Genomic DNA, 20,543 nt, shown 5'->3' on the forward strand with positions numbered 1-20,543 from the left:
TCAAAGGTGGTCGTCAAGCAATGAAGTGATGGTAAGGAAGAGGTTAAAGTAAAAGCGAGAACACTGATGTTGACTTAACTACTGGAAATATTCTTCTTTCAGACCAATTACGCAACATACAGCATAATTCCGATGACAACAATCCTGATGACGACCATAATAATCTCGGTTATACATGTGGCGATTGAACGGCAGTTTACTACGCCGAACGGCGGGCAGCCTTATATGCGCAGTGGCGTAGCGGGTTGCATACACAGTTACAGTAAGGGGAACACTTTCTAGAGATCTTTCAGCCTTTTCTTCAACAGCATTCTTCGTAAATCGATCGACACATGAAATAAGTAAGAAAAAACAAATCACTGGTTTCAGGGGGATGCCAATTTATTTTCACTGAATTCTTACTCTAATAGGTAGGTATAAATGCTACGCATTGGAGAAAGGAGTTTCACACATTGCTGGAGCATCCATAAATGGATTGAGAAACAATTCGTTCTTCGAATATCGCGAGCTTAGAAACGAGAAAAAATTTCTCTTGAGTAAATTTCACAGAAGATTATATTTCACAAGGAAAGAAATTTGAGAAGGAGACATACCTGTTTTAGAAAGAATTATATGAAAAATAGATAGTACTGTTCTGCGATTTGTTGCAATAGTTTGGAGTGGTTTCTGTTTCAGCAACACAACTAGGGTTAAAGGTGAACAGCGTTTTAAAAAAGAGGAATAGAGAAAATAAAACAAAAGAGAAAACCAGCGCCGGTTGATTTTATAGTGCTATGCATATTCATGACAAGAGTTTGCTGATCCAATGTTTCCGAAGTTGTTTCCAGAACGTGCGTTTATTTTTTTCGCTTTCTGACCGTTCAGCATATTCATTGGAGATGTGTGTTGACAAAAAGCTTCGAATTAATAAGTGGACCATATTGTTTATGGAAACGGGGGCGGTCCCTCCATCGTCTGCTTGTAAATTTATTTCCCAGCTCCCTAATTTATCGTAGCCTTAACTGTTTACCTCAACTTCTGAGTATGTTTAAGCACAAGTTTACAGTTATGTGATTCATAGTCTGCCTGCTTTACAAAAATTATTGAATTTTCTTCGCCCCTACAACAAACCTTAATTTTTATTCTAATACTTATAAATAAACGTCACACCGTTAGTCGATAATATGCGCCCACACAATGCTGACACAGACATGCGACAATTTCTATATCATGAAGATAACACAGTTACGAATTTTTTCGAACACCGTAACCATTCATCCTGATTCACGATTCTGTAGCAACTTACCCATTACTCGACTATTGTTTATCAAGTTATTCATTGTATCCAAATAAGAAAGCTTTCCGAAACAAATGTCTGTAAATATGTATATTCGAAACAACATCAACAATAAGTGGCTCAAAAATGGAATAATTTATATCTGTTCACGGTGACTGAACTTAAGAAATATATAAATACGGGTTTAAATGGGTCTGGTGTACTGCGAAACATCGATTTTAAGATCTTACACACGCTAACAGAACACATACACGCAACAGGATTCCACATTTTCATCAGGCACACATGAAAATAAAAGAGTAATGCATGTCCTGTGTTCCATACATTCTTATCGTGAGTTTTTCCTAGGTTGTAAAGCAAATGCCGAGATAGGAAACGCCTTCTAAATAATCCCAGCGCGAAAATTCTGGTTCCAATTCCAGTTCGCTGGCATCTTACTAAAAATATCTGAGAGATAAAGATGCATCGAAGACCCTGTCATGTTCATTCACGAAAGGAATAAAATGCAAATTAAAAGTGATCATGTGCTGTAGTTGTTGTTCGTATTGGTGCGTCTGCTGAGAGCGGGTCTGTAATACAAGAAATATCGTGTCTGTATATCATTCCTAAACAAATGATGAACGTTAGTTGTAAATACATAATAGTGGTATATGTCGTACGGGATCATCTTCCGCAGTCCTATAAGAGAGCAGGAATGATGACTAGCCTTTCGACTCCCACGAAAATATCCCCGTTTCTCGAACGCCCGCGTCACTGTAGATATGTAGTCACTGAGTTACTGATACCTGCTCGCAATCCGTTGCAAATTTCGATAATTACCTTTCCACACATTACTCGACGTCCCCAATATAGCATCGTATCGGTAAATTGGTCCCCTATATAAGTAAAAATTACAAATTTAACGTGGTTTCAAGGGCGTTATCGAAAAATTGTTACGTAGACACCCATATATACAACAATATTTACAGACAGGCGCAAGAAACTTCCATAATTGTGGCCAATGGTGTGACAACGGTTCGGACTGGACAAACAAGCAATGGAAATGTTTGTAAAATAATTCGAAACCGCTTTCTTGATGATAAAGTTTTACGAAATGTAGCGGTACGATTAGTAAAAGTCATCGTCAGGTTTTTTAGGATCGTTATTTAAGATAGGAAATGCTTGAATTTTTTGTTTACGACGCGAAAAATGATTTTTATAGTTTGTTAACTCACTCACGCTGCACCATCCAGCCACTATAGTGGTGTGCAAGTCAGAAGTTGTCAGTTTCATGCTTTCTGCGCGAGGAGGGACGGCGAATACTTTGTGGCTGTACCAGTGTGTTCCCTGTCTCTGTGCCACGCCACACACTCCAGCCGCTGCTTACCGTGGCAACTGCCAACGCTGCGGCGAGCCCCACCTTGGACCACTGTTTCTGTTGCTGACAATTTGTACATTCCGGAAACTATGGATGTAGCTTCTTAACGTAATACTTGTCATGTTTGTTTTATTACACCCATAATAAAAAACACAGTGGCCAAGTGCATTTACTAAGCCTATTCTAATGAGAAAATAAACGCCAAACGTTACACGTCCTATAGAATAAGCACTGACAAGCAGAGCAAGAGGACACTGGCTGCAGAGTAACGTGGCACACTTCCACTTTCCTCCGCACATCTCTTCACCAACCGTTCCTCACATGTTTTCCACTATTATACATCGATGAACGCTTGCACAAATCACGGCAACGTCAATCTACAGCCAATCATGAATATCTACGCCGATAAATGCGAAAAATACTCTTCTCAAATTTGCATCACAGGCTGCACACACTGCATGGAATAAGGCCTCCGCAAGAGGGCCGATATGTGGGATCGGGAGAATTTGACATAAAAGACGCCCGCGTGGGGTAGCCGCAAGGTCTGTGGCGCCTTGCCACGGTTCGCGCGGCTCATCCAGTCGGAGGTTCGAGTCCTTCCTCGGCCATGGGTGTGTGTGTGTGTGTGTGTGTGTGTGTGTGTGTGTGTGTGCTGTCCTTAGCGTAATTAAGTTAGATTACGTAGCGTGTAAGCGTAGGGTCCAATGACCTCAGCAGTTCGGTCCCATAGGAACTTACTACCACCACCACATAAAAGATGTGGCACCAAAACACAACTTTAGACATTACCTACAAAATAATTTTTTCGGTGATATGCTTGGAGAAATATTTCAGGGAATTCTTACTTCGTGAGATTTGTAAGTAAATTCCACCTTTCAACGACTTGATCTGTCGCCATCGTCAGAAGTTACCTATCGTAGTAATTGGCCGTGTTATACTTTCGTATTTAGTTGGCCGAATTATGTTATCGAAATGTCACAAGGTCACGGAAACGGAAGTAATAACATTGGTTCTCCATATTCTCGGGGCAGTGTCTGATTTCTTTAAGGAGGATTTCGAAGAAGAAGCGTTCATCCTACTTCTTTGGATATGCTGACAACGCTTTCTTTATCTTGACTCACGGGACGGAGTCTCTTCACTAGTTCATTGATTATATGAATGGTATGGTCATCAATATCAAGTTGAGCGCCGATGTGGAGAGAGAAGGAAAATTACAATTTTTAGATGTTTTCCTTCAACGAAAATCAATTAGGCGTCTCGGCCACACTGTTTAGCGGAAGGCCAACTCATAGTGACGTACATCTCAGTGCGCAAACCTTTCATCATCCAGCCAAATACACTGATACGGTTAGCTAAAACTGTTTCTTTCGAGGACCACCTGGAATCCGCGGTCAAATATATGAAAAAGGAGTTCCGGAAGAACGGCTATATTGAACGAGATATTAAAAAAAATGGTCTCTATGAAATGAAAACACGCAGCTAGTCATTCACTACAAGATGTTTAGCCTACTGCACTCTGTCGATGGGACGTTAAACTTCCTTCCTTCCTTGCTGTATCACTCCTTCCTTTCTTCGGGTCTACAACAAGTAAAAATTACATAGATGCTGCACCAATAAGATACTCTTCTTCTCAGAGCGCCTTGAATTTATGAAAGTCCTTGTGAAACGGTAGCAGCTACATGCCAGGCTGTACTTACGACTTCAGAACGCTGCTCAGAGGACCGAAGCCCATAAAATATCGCGAGTACGATCAAAAATGTTGCGAAACACAGCCTCACAAAGAAACATAAGATTACGTTTGATAAAACTAAAATCTTGAAAATTCCTGGCAGGTTAAAAGTACGTGCCAGACAGAGACTGGAACGCTGGAAACCTGAGACTACGAAAAAATCTGACGCGTCAAGAGTTCCGAGAAATATGTATCCATATACAAAATGTGATTCTCTACTGAAGCCTTATTCAACTCCTCAGCGCCAGGACAACGTATTCACGTTGAAATGAAAGATGGTGAAGTACAGGGCTCTACATTTCCCGCGCACGAGACCTGTTCCGGTTTCGTACGCCCACAGTCCGTGACGGCGCTGTGAGAACGGCGGCACCATTTATTCCGCTGCCGACTCACGTGTCAGCGCTGTGCACTCACTGCCACGTGCTCTCCCTGCCACGTGGACTCCTCGCACGTGTCGCGCGCGTCGCCGGCCACCAGTCCGAACACGCGGATACATCACGTTTGCCGTAGCATTCGCTGTTGAAAGTCAATCGGATCACGAGTTCCTCTATAAATGGCACTCCAAGCTTACAGCGCCGATCCTTTTCCTTCGAAAACGGAGCGTCCGAGATCTTTCGGGCAAAAAGAGGTTTCGGCAAAAACCTGTAAGCACGGACAGGAAGGGAGGTTAGGCTTTATCGGTTCGTCGACGACGTCACTGCAGACGCAGCACAGCTCCGATTAAACGGAGATTGAAAGGGACAGTCGGCTGTGTCTTTCTCAAAGGCACAGTCGGAATACGTCTCACTTGATTTAAGCGGACGACGGAAAACCTAGGCCGGGGCAGTTTGACAGGAATTTGAACCACACTTCTGCCGCATGCGAGTCGTGCGTTCAGATATTAAGGTACAAGTTCAGTGGTGAAGCTCACATTGCCTGGAATCTGGGAGAAGCTGGAAGTAATGACGTCTGCTTCACAAGTTTTAATGGGAAACACAGCGTAGTATTAATATCGCTGCACAGAACTCTGAATAATAAATAATTCTTTTGTTTGACATTTCTTTTTTTTCGATGTTGCGTAGGTTCGCTGATACAATACATATAATATTGCTGGTGCTGGTGCGTAAACAACTCTTAACAAAAGAAACAGGAAGGGAAGGATAATGTATATGGATCTCCCTGGCAGATTAAAAATGTGTGCACACAGTTTTAATCAGCCAGGAAGTTTTATATCAACGCGCTCTCCACTGCAGAGTGAAAAATTCGTTCAGGATAACGGACGTTTTTATACAACAGTTTTTCATTATTGAGATGATATACGTAAATATTTTAGAACTCGTGTTTTTCATGAAAATTCTTATTACTATTTTCGCAGTGAGAAATGCTATGGTTTCTAACATCTTTTTTATTAACTAGTAAGGTAGAACACATTTTACTCCGACAGTATAATGCAATAATGCAATTCACCCACTTCTTTGAAACTTCCGTCCTTTTCCAGTTTTTGGTACCCTGAAGAGCTTCTGCAGCTGACAGTGACTGACAGGCTTCCCGATTCCGTGCTTTGATTTTATTTTCTTTGTAGGATGCTGTTCATACACTGTAAATTCGATACGTCCTCTAAAATTCTACCTTACTTAAGTCAGTCCACCGGCAGGACAACTTTTGTCTGAAGTACCGCTGACTAGGAAGGAAAAATGAGCTGTTAAGGAAAAATGAGCTGTTTATGATGATTTGTAACAAAAGAACTACTTTGTATTTTAAAAAATAGTGCAACTAGCACTCACGCTCTGACGGTTGCGTACAATCTTAATTATGTATATGTATAGTTAGTTCATCTATAGGATTTGATGAGTGATTTTGCGAATATCAAAATATGTGATATAAATAGTCGTATTTTCTGACGACACTGACTTAGAAGCTTAAATTTTTTGTACAGCCAAGCGATTGTAGACGTTAGTATTTGACATAAATTTCAGCTGGATGCTTTTCCGTGTCCCTGAGAAAAATGGGTCTTAAGAGAAGGGCAGATATACGCACAGCAGAGTGGTCTTACAAAAGTTCAATTTCTGCCTATTGAGCTACGGAGTCTTAAAAAATTAATTTTTTTCTTATGTTACTCACATTGGGAACAATAACGGAAATTTATTTTTTCTCTATAAAATTAGTATAGATTTTTGTACTCCATTTGTTAGCCCACAGAAGATCTGTTTCTTGTCACCACGTCGGCCCAAGAATGACGGTATTCTGATTAAATATCAAAATCTTGTCTCCTACCAAAAACAAACCATTTTCAAGACAAAATGTGTTCACTTTTGAGAGATCATTTCAACGGAACTAACATTGTACCATATTCCGGTGAACAAATGTGCAATCGAACTCGTTGTTTTCAGTTTTGAGCAAATTTTCTTCAGTGTGAAAATGACAACTCTCGAGAAAAATGCCTTGCACAGTAAGTCTCGGACACCACAGACATTATAGTCGCTCTTCTGTATCGTGGTCAAATTTTGTGTAGTGGGTACATTAAGCTTTAGAAACGATGTAGGTGACTTTACAGGCAACACTACGTAAATGGATAATGATGCGCATTAGACTACGCCGAAGCAGAGCTGCAGTAATGTACAACATCGTGAGTGTAAGTTGTTTAGAGATCTCTGGACCATCAAAAAATAAAAGAAACGTACCAATGTTTCTGTGTCCCGCTTGCGTAATCGGCAAACTTGTCTACTGTGCCATACATTGCCGCCAGTGATTGAAATATAGTTCCGAAAGACTGTAAAGAAATAAACTGTTGCAACTACGTACAGATAAAGAACTCTGCGCCTGTGATTCCCTTTACTCAACGAACGTATGTGTTGCGCGGGTAGCGGTCGCGCAGGCGAAGCCAGCAGAGGCAAATGAAAACTGACTGTCCATGAGAGCTCAATCTTCTTCAGCACAACTATCTTACTGCACAGTTGACTTATTTGATACGCTAGTCACCGCAACGGCTGCTGTGTGACATAACGGTCCTTTTCATTTTCTGCGTTATGGTATGATTCAGTACATGACACGCAATTAGAGGAAATGTACGATGTTTCTAAAGCCACTTAAGTAGTAATGTCTGACTTAGTGTACAAGAAAAAGAGAAAGAACGTTAAAGTTTAAGGTTTCGTGGACACCGAGGTCATTAGAGATGGGACACAGACTCGGAATGGACACGGCTGCGGATGGAAATCAGCCATGCCGTAGGCGCACTTCGCCTCTTCTTCCGGTTTCTTTATGCAAAATAGAAATAATACTCCTCTTCTTCCGGTTTCTTTATGCAAAATAGAAATAATACTCTGTGACACTTCAAAAGTTTGGGCGACAGAATAAAAGTAACGCCTTCTGGAGGGATAAAAAAACGTAGATGAAGCAGTTAGCTGTTGTTATACTTCTATGTCACTGAAAAATATGCAATAGGATTTTATAAAAAAAAGATACTAATCTACTTCTAAATAGTAACTTAATAGTGGATGTCAGAGAACAAAGTCCGTGAAATTTCTGGGGTGATACACAGTTTATATTTCGTAGATCATTTGTATGAAGCAGCTTGTTGTTTCAAAGCAGTGGAAGAATAAACTACGAAACTACAAAACAACAGTAGTAAAGATGTGATAACGGGGATAAATAGCATTTGTTTGACATTTTATTTTCTTTCCCATAACTCCCAGTGGTTACCTAGAACGATTCTTTACAAAAAGGGTTGCGGAGGAGGTGATGTATTTTGCTTTTATAAAGCGGACAGAAAAACGACGGGAAATTATGTTGGCGATAATTCTCGAAATTCCTTGGAAATTCTGTCATCTTCTTTCACACAGAATCGCTTAGAGGAAAGAGGAGTTCACAGAATTCAATTCGACGGAGCATTTTCTGTGACGAAAGCCACTTTAATTGAATGAAAAAGAACTGATACAAATTTATATCTACAGTTATATGTTTCCGTCACACGACTAATGCTTAGCCACAAACTTCTTATTTTCTTTTCCTAATAAGGTTGTGTCGGATCGAATAACTGGCCGTTTTAAGAAGTGACTGTAAACATCCGATTCACATGTTCTATCTCAGTTATGAGAAGTAGTTTTCCAAAGATGTTATATATTCTTTTAATTAGCAGGAAATACTACTTCTCATTCGTACCGAAAAACTATTAATAAGGTTTTCAGTTCAGCGTTAATTATAGCACAATGCTAGTGAAGATTTCTAGCACTAATTTAAAGACGTACCGATAGAAAATACTCTGTCTTCATATGTTGCATGAGACGAAATAAACGGCTGGGTGCTATTAAGTGTGTCACATGAAAATTAAGATTGGGGAAGTATTCACCTGCGCCGCAGCGTTTCATCAGTTAAAGGTAAAACTGTAGCTGTATAGATAAGAACTTGCTGTCAGAGAGTACTCACCATGGAGATGAAGTAGAACTTCTCGAAGTCGTTCTCCTGCTCCTTGATGGCGGGCAGGCTGGTGGCCAGCTGGGAGTGTCGGCGTAGCGTCTCCTCCCCCTTCTGGCACAGCCACGACAGTACCTGCAGCCGACACACGTGTGAATGTAATGCGGGCGCGAGATCAGCGTATAATGAAGGAGTGGGAAACAAACATTTAATAATACACTTCACAGAATAGACGGATGACATGAATGATAGTGTCTGCCCATGGAAGAGACTGCAAGAAAAGTGAGACAGTTTAACACTAGATACGTCATCGTGAGCAGTAAGGGACGGCTATGGCACCCCCCCTTTCATGTGGTTCAACAGCACCTGTGCCTCTATTCGCAATGCAAAACTTGATTATTGCTTTTCGAGAACAAATATGTTGAGAAGCGTGACTTTTGTACAGTTACAAGAATTATATCTGGAAAACAGCAAATAGCCTTAAATATGCCGCAGAAAAGTTTGTTTAAATTTACACTTTACCTTTTTTTAAATATATACTTTTATGGCACCTCAGCTTTTCAAGATAGTAGCTTGCTTTGTGCTCGTTAAATGTTTGGATTATAACTGTAATACAGCTACTAATTTTAGAATGATACTTGTTAATCCGATAATTAGTTAATACACAGTGCACGCACGAACACAGCAAAATTTGAAAACCTACAATAGATATATTCGACGATTGCGTCGCTCAGGAACATTTACCACGTAAGTTTCTGCCAAATTATACAGAGTATAACAGGTGTAAGTGAAAATATTTATACTGGGGACAGAACGGCGTTCTGAACAACATTACACCAGTATTTTCGTCATTTGCGACAAGCCATTTTACCTATTTTCCCCTGGGCAGCAGCTCAGGTGTTGAAATGTGTATGCGTGGACGAAAAGTGGTTAGTCTATACTAACAGGGGCAGTTCACTTAGTGGTGCAATTATGACCGTGCAGAAAATATCAGGTAGTAAATTATGTAACGGTTTTGAAGGAAAACTATTCAGCACATAGAAAAATAACCAACTCACTGATGTGTACACATATCAGGGTACCACAGATAAAATTATATAAAATTGTGTGCATTGTACCAATTACACCCTGCATATGCATGAAATTTAAGACCATTTCCAGTATGATTACTCAAATTTAAAAAAAAAAATTAAATATGTTTACTGGACGTTACATAACTTATTTTTTTATCTATCAGCGCCAAAAAATTAAAGACATATATTGGCATCGCCATAAAAGTTCGTAACAGATTTAAAAAAATCCGAAGCCAGTAATGATAAAATGTGTATCTACGGCTGATACTTCTTACTCACAGGGTTCTACTGTGAACTGTCACGGTTTTAAGTTGACTGCTTTTCTTACTGTTTCGAAAAGAGTACATCGCTGCTAGAAAACAAAATGTATTTGACTCGCAGGTGTAAGCAGATCGCCGGCCGCAGTGGCCGATCGGTTCTAGGCGCTTCAGTCTGGAACCGCGTGACCGCTACGGTCGCGGGTTCGAATCCTGCCTCGGGCATGGATGTGTGTGATGTCCTTAGGTTAGTTAGGTTTAAGTAGTTGTATGTTCTGGTGGACTGATGACCTCAGATGTTAAGTCCCATACTGCTCAGAGCCAGTTGAACCATTCTTTTGAGATTACAATTTCGTAAATGTAAAGGGAAGAAATAGTTAGGATTGGTAGTTTTACCAAATAATGGAAAGCAAGACGCTTTTTACTGTGCAGTACACATGCATGTGACAATTTCCTTCCGCAGCATCAGTATCAGAGATACGCTACTTTGACTTCCTATGATATTGTAATTTTCGTGTACTCACGGTAGTAATATTTGCTATTAACATTGCAAACGCAATTTTGTTTTCTTTCAATAAGATCAGTATGTTTTATGATGTATTCTGTGATAAAGTGTCACTGTACTCGTGAAAGAAAACTAAACAAACAATTTTTTTTTAAAAATATCTGTTCAACATATTTTTTTTCGTTTATTACTTGCTGTCTTTAGCACATTGTTCCCATGACGTGAGTTGGGTGTATCACAGAAAAATGTACTACAGGAAGTTGCTGATCGTCACAGGATCTGCTCAATTCGCCCTTGTCCAAAGAACGGAGGCTACAAGACCCTCACAGAAACGTGTCCAATGGACGGCAAGGAAGCACGGCAGAGCATGAGGTGCAGACATGGTTTATTGGATGAGAGCTAGTGAAAACTGGAGACGGACGGTGCAGATTAGTAGGAAATAACAAAAATGTTTCTGGTGGCTTATTACCTATAAAATATTTAAAGTTCATAATGGACATGATGATTCTCATTTGACAAAGAAGAGTGCTAGTACTTCCATACTTGTTACATTGACAACCCGGTGCCTCCAGATAGATGTTGTTTTAGGACGTTTCACGTCCTGCGATTGCGCTCCTTGGCTTAATCGTACTGCTCAATAACCTATAGCTTATTGCTCAATACAGCTGCCAATAGCGTCGTTAGATTTTCAATGCGCTTGATTACAAATGTATTCCATTTTCTACCCAGTAACGAAAACACTCGATTCGATTAGTTGTCATATTTTGTCTACAGTGTGCTCGTTCAGTCAAGGTTAGTTATGGGTACGGACTCATTTCTTCCTTATTACTGAACTTTCTGTCAACACGGAGTCCATTTGTTATGAATTAAGCTAGTGTAGGTACTACAGGGGAACAACAGGGCTTGTGTTTTTAAAACTCACGTAGTCTTCCTTAGTGACAGTGAGATGAAACCTACTGCATATCAATGTCAACGCCACAGCCACAGTTGACTTCATAATAAGCCCACCTGTTGCGTTGGTAATTGTGAAAAACTGTGATTTAAAAAAATTGAAGTGACTAATTGGACGATGTCGCACTGTCTCCTTCCGGCAAACACCCTTCTGTTAATCTGCTGCGTGCCACTACGGACACGAAATAGTGTTACCCATGCTAATGCAAAGGGCAACTCTGTTTGAAATGCAAAACAAGCTATGAATATTTTTGAATAACTTATTTGGCGTATAACTTGAATACCATCAAAGCGTTTGTGAATGTTGGTGTGAAAATCCTTCTAAAAATCATCCTCCTGTGGTTCAGTTTTACACGACGGTTGCTCTGTAGCAATGCGTACACCGTGAAATAGTGATGAAGGTACCCCTCGTTACAGAAGAACACAGCACAAATCGTTGGGATGAACTTGCGATTCTCGCTGTTTGGTGTAGAAACTTGCGGGGTAATCACTTGCAGAGGAGACCATGAAAATTCGGGTTATACGCGTATCATATTTGTTTGATGAAGAGGAGACGTCTTACATATCTTGTTTGGGACTGATCTAGCTTCTAACTGTTTTAGCAGATCCCTTCATAGTACTTGTCGAGTGTTACTTGACGTAGTCTGTTATTGTACGAGAGTTATTCGAAAAGTAAAGAACGATCGGTCGCGAAATGAAAACCACACAGAAAATCGGATGAAGCTTTGTACAGATGCGTTGGGCACTATGTCTAGCACGCCCGTCAATCGCATCATGTCGCCCTTTTCACTCCAGAGCTCACAGTGAGAACGTAAAGATGGCTAGAAATTAGCGTCTCCCGACAAGTATGAGGGCCTGGTGAAAGATTTCGCCTGAAGCTATGCAATCCGCATAACATAGCTGTCATGCGGTTCGTTCTACACGACAATTCTCGGCCGCACTCTGCAAGGGGCATTGAAGATGCTCCTGCAGCGTTTTCGATGGGAAGTATTTGATCACCCACAATATAGCCCGTAATTGGCTACCCCTGAGGTTCATCTCTGCTCAAATGAATCGCTGGCTATGAATACAATATTTTGACACAGACAACGAGCTGCATTCCAGAGCAGAAAATTGTCTAAAAGCACTGACGGCTGTCTTCTGTTACGAGGGAAATGAAAAGTTGGTACAACGCTACGACAGATGTCTTAAGTCTGAGCGACAAGTGTGTAGAGAAGTAGCTGGAAGGTGTAGCTAACCGTTGCAAATAAAACAGTTTTGATTTTCACTGTGGTTTCCATTTCGCGACCTATCGTTCCTTACTTTTCGAACAGCCTCGTCGTTAACGAAGTACTCGGCTGCAGGAGGACTGCATTAGCTTCGGGAACTTTTGGGAGCTCTTCTAACACAGTTGTAAAATGATTCAAACGTCACTCAATCGTGACCTAAGAATAACGACTAGGCAACGTTATTTTCGTATTATTTTGAATTTTGGCGTACGTAATTTCACCTTACTTTTGGCTAAACAAATAAATCTGCAGGTAAGCTTGATTTACAAGCTGTGGATCAAATTTACAATACTTACAGAATTCGTGTGTTCTCTAAGCAATTGCAGGTCTGGTATACCGTCTAGCCCGGGTGTGGTTTTCACATGATTTCTTACATACGAACACCGTACTGGTTCCCGATTCACACAGGACACAAACAGTCAGAAGGCAAAATCACACACGATCTGCAGACAAACGGAGCACACGATGCACCTCGTGTTAGATCAGCATGGCCTTGTGACGCGTGTAAGAGCACTCGTCCACAGAGACAGGTGACAAATTTACAGTGAGATAAGGTTTTCTGCTACTGAAAGAGGCATAGCGCCAGGAAATGTACCGAAAATAAGAAGTTGTTAATCAGAGTTATGCATTGTCACTTGTTATCATGCTCGTGAAAAGTGAAATATATCTCTCGAGGGATTCCTATGACGATTTTTTTATCAGGTAACACGAGCTCTTATTGTGAAAGAAGCAGGAAAATCGAGAAACTGCTATTTTGCGTTGTTATCTTTACTTCTGGACTGCGGTCAGACAGAGAACATACAAACACACCTTTTAAAAATACCAGTCGTAAATAATGCACTAAGACAAAGACAGCTGCATGCTAAATAAAATACGAAGAAGGATACCAGTGAAGGTGTTTTACATAGGCATAGCCAACATGTATTTTGTAGAAAAAGCTGTTTACCATTGTTGATCGTCAGTATTTCCCTTATTTTAACGCTGTTGTTCATCTTTTCCTGTCCAGTGGTAATATTTGTATCTACACGTTGTTGTTGTTGTTGTGGTCTTCAGTCCTGAGACTGGTTTGATGCAGCTCTCCATGCTACTCTATCCTGTGCAAGCTTTTTCATCTCCCAGTACCTACTGCAACCTACATCCTTCTGAATCTGCTTAGTGTATTCATCTCTTGGTCTCCCTCTACGATTTTTACCCTCCACGTTGCCCTCCAATACTAAATTGGTGATTCCTCGATGTCTCAGAACATGTCCTACCAACCGATCCCTTCTTCTAGTCAAGTTGTGCCACAAGCTCCTCCTCTCCCAAATTCTATTCAATACCTCCTCATTAGTTATGTGATCTACCCATCTAATCTTCAGCATTCTTCTGTAGCACCACATTTCGAAAGCTTCTATCTCTTCTTGTCTAAGCTATCTATCGTCCACGTTTCACTTCCATACATGACTACACTCCATACAAATACTTTGAGAAACGACTTCCTGACGCTTAAATCTATACTGGATGTTAACAAATTTTTCTTCTTAAGAAACGCTTTCCTTGCCATTGCCAGTCTACATTTTATATCCTCTCTACTTCGACCATCATCAGTTATTTTGCTCCCCAAATAGCAAAACTCCTTTACTACTTTAAGTGTCTCATTTCCTAATCTAATTCCCTCAGCATCACCCGACTTAATTCGACTACATTCCATTATCCTCGTTTTGCTTTTGTTGATGTTCATCTTATACCCTCCTTTCAAGACACTGTCCATTCCATTCAATTGCTCTTCCAAGTCCTTTGCTGTCTCTGACAGAATTACAATGTCATCGGCGAACCTCAAAGTTTTTATTTCTTTTCCATGGATTTTAATACCTACTCCGAACTTTTCTTTTGTTTCCTTTATTGCTTGCTCAATATACAGATCTACACATATCTTAGCTAAAACAAGCGTCCTGTATAAGTCATGTAACAGGTTTTTTTAATTACCTCCACAATCTACTATTTGTAACAGTACCAAGTTAACTGTTGCAGGGCACAACACTTAAAAATTGTAGAGCAATGCACGGAAACCCTTAGAAGATCGGCACTTCGTAGAGGGACAGGCAGTTCACTTTCAACGCAAAGAAAGGTAACGTATTTCTCATAAATATGCGAAAGTATTCGTTATTGCACGAGCACACGAGTCTGAAATCTGGAAACTGTCACATCCGTTACGTACCTAGTAGTATGCATACGGAGCGATTTAACGTGGAACGATCACATGAAACTAATTTTAGGGAAGGCGCGTACTAGGCAGAGATCCATTTGAAGAGTCCTCAGGAAGTGCAAATCACCCACCAGAGCGTTAGCTTACAAAACCCTCCTGCGAACTGTACTTGAGTATTACTCCCCAGTCACGCACCCGTTTCAGATGGGATTAGTGGAGGAATTAGAGAGCATCCAGAGAAGAGCAGGCGCGTCCATAGGCGCGAAAGCGTCACGGAGATGCTGATTCACCTCGAGCCGCAGACGTTACAAGAGAGGCGTTGCAGTTTACTGTTAAAATTCCGAGAGCGTATGTTGCCAGAAAAGTCACTTGCTTCCTTGGTAGTCTCCTGTGGTCTGCTGTCGGTCCTAAATCCAACTCGATGTTTCGGCGATCCACCTGTCCGCCATCTTCAGGAGAGACGTTGCTGCTGGCGAATGAGCGGGACAGGCAGCACGCCGTTTAATCGATTACATTGCATTGCTTTTTGGATACGGTAGCAAGCCCGTGGAGACTACCATGAATCATTACGCGGAAAAAAACCTACTCAAATACATCTTGCTTAATTCTACGAAAATTTCACGAAAAGGCCGTGAAAGTAAAATCGGACAGATTCGAGCTCACACGAAGGCTTACCAATAGTTATTCTTGCCACGCATCATTCGCTGTTAGAACAGGATAAGAGGTGAAATGAGAGTGGTATACAAAGTGCCCTCCACCATATACCAAAAAGTGGGTTGTGATGTATATATGTAAACCAGAATGCATTTTTTAGTCTGCAGGTGATTGTGCGCTGATATGAAACTTCCTGGCAGACTAAATCTGAGTGCCGGAGCGAGACTCGAACTCGGGACCTTTGCATGCCGCAGGCAAGTGATGTACCAACTGAGCTGCTCAAGCACCTCTCACTGGCCACCCTTACAAAGTTAGTTCCGCCTATAGCTCATCCCTCATGACTATCTATCAGTTACTCAGTAAAGTTGGTCAGAGCAAAAATTTAAACAACGCAGTAGATATCATTTTCGCTCACGCTCAGCTTTTATATTCAAGACAACAAATAAGGCGTGACGAAAATTAGGAGAAAAAAGCTTTGTGTGCCGGTGGGCACACATTGGCAGCAAACAAGAGGCTAAGTTTTCTAAGTCTACAGTGAGACACCCGCCTTCTGTGACTTTTAACCTAGGTCGATCATTGGTAGGATGGTTATGACACAGAAGACGCAGAAGGTTGAGGACTGTAAGTGTTGGCAGACTTTCCTAACTCGTGAAGTCAAGGTCTGGGAGAAGTCAACGGAGAGGTTAAAGATGATGACTTGCCACTTAGTCCTCCACGCGGATGTGACCGGGTCAAACAAGGTGCTCAGGTTGTGAGTAGTATATGTAGAGAGTATCAGTAGTTAGTTTGTCGTATAAATGTAATTACTGAGTGGTACTTAGTTAAATTTAGAAGTAAAGGCAGTGGTTGAGCTGACAGTGGGGTTCCGCCCAGTTCCTCGTAGTGGGGACGGGTAGTGGTGTCTTTGATGGGCTTGCTGAGTGGCAGTTTAATGTAAAATGTAGAGAAATTGTACTTCAGCTAACTATTGTATCAAAAATTTTAAGTAAAGTTTGCAGTAGTTGCTATTAGTGGTCTGTTTTTGTAGCCGCGCGGGATTAGCCGAGCGGTCTTAGGCGCTGCAGTCATGGACTGTGCGGCTGGTCCCGGCGCAGGTTCGAGTCCTCCCCGGGCATGGGTGTGTGTGTTTGTCCTTAGGATAATTTAGGTTAAGTATTTTGTAAGCTTAGGGACTGATGACCTTAGTAGTTAAGTCCCATAAGGTTTCGCACACATTTGAACATTTTTTTTTGTTTTTCTATGGTGGTTAACAGACCTGTAGGTAACATTAGATGTAAAAAAAAAGAAAAAAAAGGAAAAGAAGGGGAAAGAAAGAAAGAAGCACCTCATCTCCTACTTTCCAAACTTCAAACATCACAGAAGTTTTTCTGCGAAACTTGCGGTACTAGCATCCCTGGGAGAGATACTGGCGGAAGTAAAGCAGCGATGGCAGGACGTGAGTCGTGCCTGGGTGGTCAGCTGGTTGATCAGATGGTTCAAATGGCTCTGAGCACTATGGGACTTAACAGCTGAGGTCATCAGTCCCCTAGAACTTAGGACTACTTAAACCTAACTAACCTAAGGACAACACGCACATCCATGCCCGAGGCAGGATTCGAACCTGGGACCGTAGCGGTCGCGCGGTTCAAGACTGAAGCGCCTAGAACCGCTCGGCCACACCGGCCGGCCTGGTTGATCACTTGCCAGCCAAAGGCAAGGGTCCCGAGTTCGATTCTCGGTCCAGCACACAGTTTTCATCAGCCAGGAAGTATCATACATAAAGATGTCGTGGGCAATGGTACACGTCTTACTAAGATGTCGTTTATTTTCGGGAGATTGGGAAGATGTCTTCCCACTACCGTTCTTTCCAGTAATTCTCAACTTTTTACTTCGTATACCCACTTATCTTCTAAAACGATGAAACAACACAGCTGCTATCACGTAGAAAACAGAGACTGCCCTGTTATGGGTACAGTGTTTTATTAATGGCTTCCCCTAGGTAGTAACTTCCACCTAGTGCAACAAATGTGTCAATATCGGTAGGTGGTGATTAAAGTTGCGTCTGAGTCGTATTCCCACGTCCCGAGAAACAGGCGCGGCGGCTGTGGATGGCCTAGCCAGCCGCTGGCCCAAATCCTGGAGACGGGCCGACGCTAGTTCCGGGCTGCCATCCGCCTCTCCGGCCGGAATGCGACGCTAATTGGTTGGCGGACAGGCAGCGGAATGCGGCGAGCGCCGGAACCCACTGGCGAGCAGGCAGCGGTCGTTCGCTCGCTTCCTTCCGTGGCGACGATAAGGGCCGCACCGCAGCACGTGTGTCGCGCCGCGCCGCGCGGTCTGCAAACAGCCGCTAACGAGCGGCCCCAACACGGCGCGACAGGAGGGCAAAGCAGCCCAGCGGGGGAGACTGGAGAGTGGGGAGTGGAGAGGACAGGAAGCGCGCGCTGGCATCCGCACACAGCCGGTACGGCGCGGGCCACGCCCAGCGAGCGCGTGTGTTCCCAGCTGCGGGATGCGGGCACGGATTGCTCTGTACTGAGAGCCCCACACAGCAGCAACAGACCGCAGCGACCAGTCACCAGGTCGCACGATCTGTCCGCAGACGCAACGTGTGCGCGTAGATCGCAGCGATCGATCGCTGACAGCTAGTAATTTCCAAGCAAACACACGTATCGCCGGCGATCGCGTGTAGTAACACAGCTGACTGCCTGGATTCTATCTGTTTGTCTTAGCCCTTTCGTGGGCAAAATTACTGAGCAGTTTTTTTTAATGAATGGAGAGCAGACAGTAGTTAACAGATAGGTATATTTATCATACAGAACATCAAATTTGCTCCAACTGTGAAAGTGAGGTCACACATCAAGGTGGGAACTATTCTTCCCACTGCCCTTCCTTGGAGTTAAATGACAAAAACAACTTTTTCAATACAGGGTGTTACAAAAAGGTACGGCCAAACTTCCACGAAACATTCCTCGGCCGGCCGGAGTGGCCGAGTGGTTCTAGGCGCTACAGTCTGGAGCCGCGTGACCGCTACGGTCGCAGGTTCGAATCCTGCCTCGGGCATGGATGTGTGTGATGTCCTTAGCTTAGTTAGGTTTAAGTAGTTCTAAGTTCTAGGGGACTGATGACCTCAGATGTTAAGTCCCATAACGCTCAGAGTCATTTGAACCAAGATGCCAAATTACGTATCTGGAAAACTGTCATCCTGCCAGTTCTACTGTATAGCTCTGAAGTATAGAGCATGACGGAAAACACCAAGCTAACCAAAATCTAGCGAGTCAAGGGCACTTCGCATCGTCTGAGACGTGCCAAGATTTACCACCAACGAAGAGATTCGAGTAATACTGGGACATCCTACCATATATCAAATCATAAACAAAAATCCACCTCATTCTGCAAAGCATGCCATAACTCACAATTTCAGCTCATGTGCTCACTCGGAGAAGAAGAACACCCCCATCATAACACACCCATCATCACCATCCATCGTCAGTTCAGACGATAAACACTAAAGCCATCGCATCTTCCTGACGTATTAAAACTGTGTGCCGGACCGAGACTCGAACTCGGGAGCTTTACCTTCCACTGGCAAGTGCTCTACCAACTGAGCTACCCAAGCACGACTCACGACCCGTCCTCACAGCTTTACTTCTGCCAGTACCTCGTCTCCTACCTTCCAAACTTTACAGAAGCTCTCCTGCGAACCTTGCAGAACTAGCACTCCTGGAAGAAAGGATATTGCGGAGACATGGCTTAGCCACAGCCTGGGGATGTTTCCAGAATGAGATTTTCACTCTGCAGCGGAGTGTGCGATGATATGAAACTTCCTGACAGATTAAAACTAATCTGTCAACATTGAAACTAATCTGTCAAGAAGTTTCGTATCAGCGCACACTCCGCTGCAGAGTTAAAATCTCATTCTGGAAACATCCCCCAGGCTGTGGGTAAGCCATGTCTCCGCAATATCCTTTCTTTCAGGAGTGCTGGTTACCAAAGGTTCGCAAGAGAGCTTCTGTGAAGTTTGGAAGGTAGGAGACGAGGTACTGGCAGAAGTAGAGCTGTGAGGACGGGGCGTGAGTCGTGCTTGAGTAGCTCAGTTGGTAGAGCACTTGCCCATGAAAGGCAAAGATCCCGAGTTCGAGTCTCCGTCCGGCACACAGTTTTAATCTGTCAGGAAGTTTCATATCAGCGCACACTCCGCTGCAGAGTGACAATTTCATTCTGGATACTACAGTCATCGTTCAGCACAAAAAATCCCCAACCTTTATAACTCCCTACGTCAGCATCATAAATCGGAGGACGGAATCCCCAAGCCATTACACTAACGCCATTTTCATATCCGCATGTCAGCTAAGCAGAAGACAGTGTGTCACTGGACGCCGGATCTTCCTGCACAAAGTAGATGTCAGGTGCACAAAGAGGTCTCTAGGAGTCGAGGCAATGAAGGCAGTTCTGTGCCAGATTTAAAAACTGGGGCGATTGTAGAAATTTCGCTGGCAGTGATGGCGCGCTGTCAGGTGAGGCCTTTTTCCCGGCGGAGCACTTAGTTGCGGGGCAGGTCCACAGTGGTCGGTGGCGGCTGGCTGGGCATTGCGTGCCGGCATCCCGGCCGCGATTAGTGCTCATCGCTGCGCCGGCTCCCGCCAGTGAAACGTACCAATTACGCGGCCACAGGCTGCTACTACTGACCGTGACGGATCTCCGAGGCACTGGGTTAAGTTCGCAGACGGAGAGCAGAGCAGAACAGAGGACAGGCGCAAGCCGCAAACAGCTGTTATCCCTAATAGCGCCGCAACTACCTGTTTCGCCGGGTGCGTAATTTTCCGGTAGCATTTACTTGTAGCAACACACATCTTCCACCTGCTGCCAGACGACAGCGTATTACGGAATCCTCCGTATACAATTCATCGAGCAGCAAAT

At 42.9% G+C, this 20,543-nt stretch overlaps 1 protein-coding gene across 1 annotated transcript in view; it reads right to left on the bottom strand.

The window, feature by feature from the left end:
* LOC124795590 (puratrophin-1-like) overlaps positions 1–20,543 on the bottom strand; it is a 1,203,525-nt gene that overhangs the window by 335,567 nt on the left and 847,415 nt on the right. The window contains exon 10 of the mRNA XM_047259662.1: positions 8,764–8,886. Within this exon, the coding sequence (XP_047115618.1) occupies positions 8,764–8,886 (123 nt within the window). The remainder of the gene's footprint in view (positions 1–8,763; positions 8,887–20,543) is intronic.

The sequence above is a fragment of the Schistocerca piceifrons genome, chromosome 4, assembly GCF_021461385.2.
Source record: "Schistocerca piceifrons isolate TAMUIC-IGC-003096 chromosome 4, iqSchPice1.1, whole genome shotgun sequence".
Taxonomy (NCBI): domain Eukaryota; kingdom Metazoa; phylum Arthropoda; class Insecta; order Orthoptera; family Acrididae; genus Schistocerca; species Schistocerca piceifrons.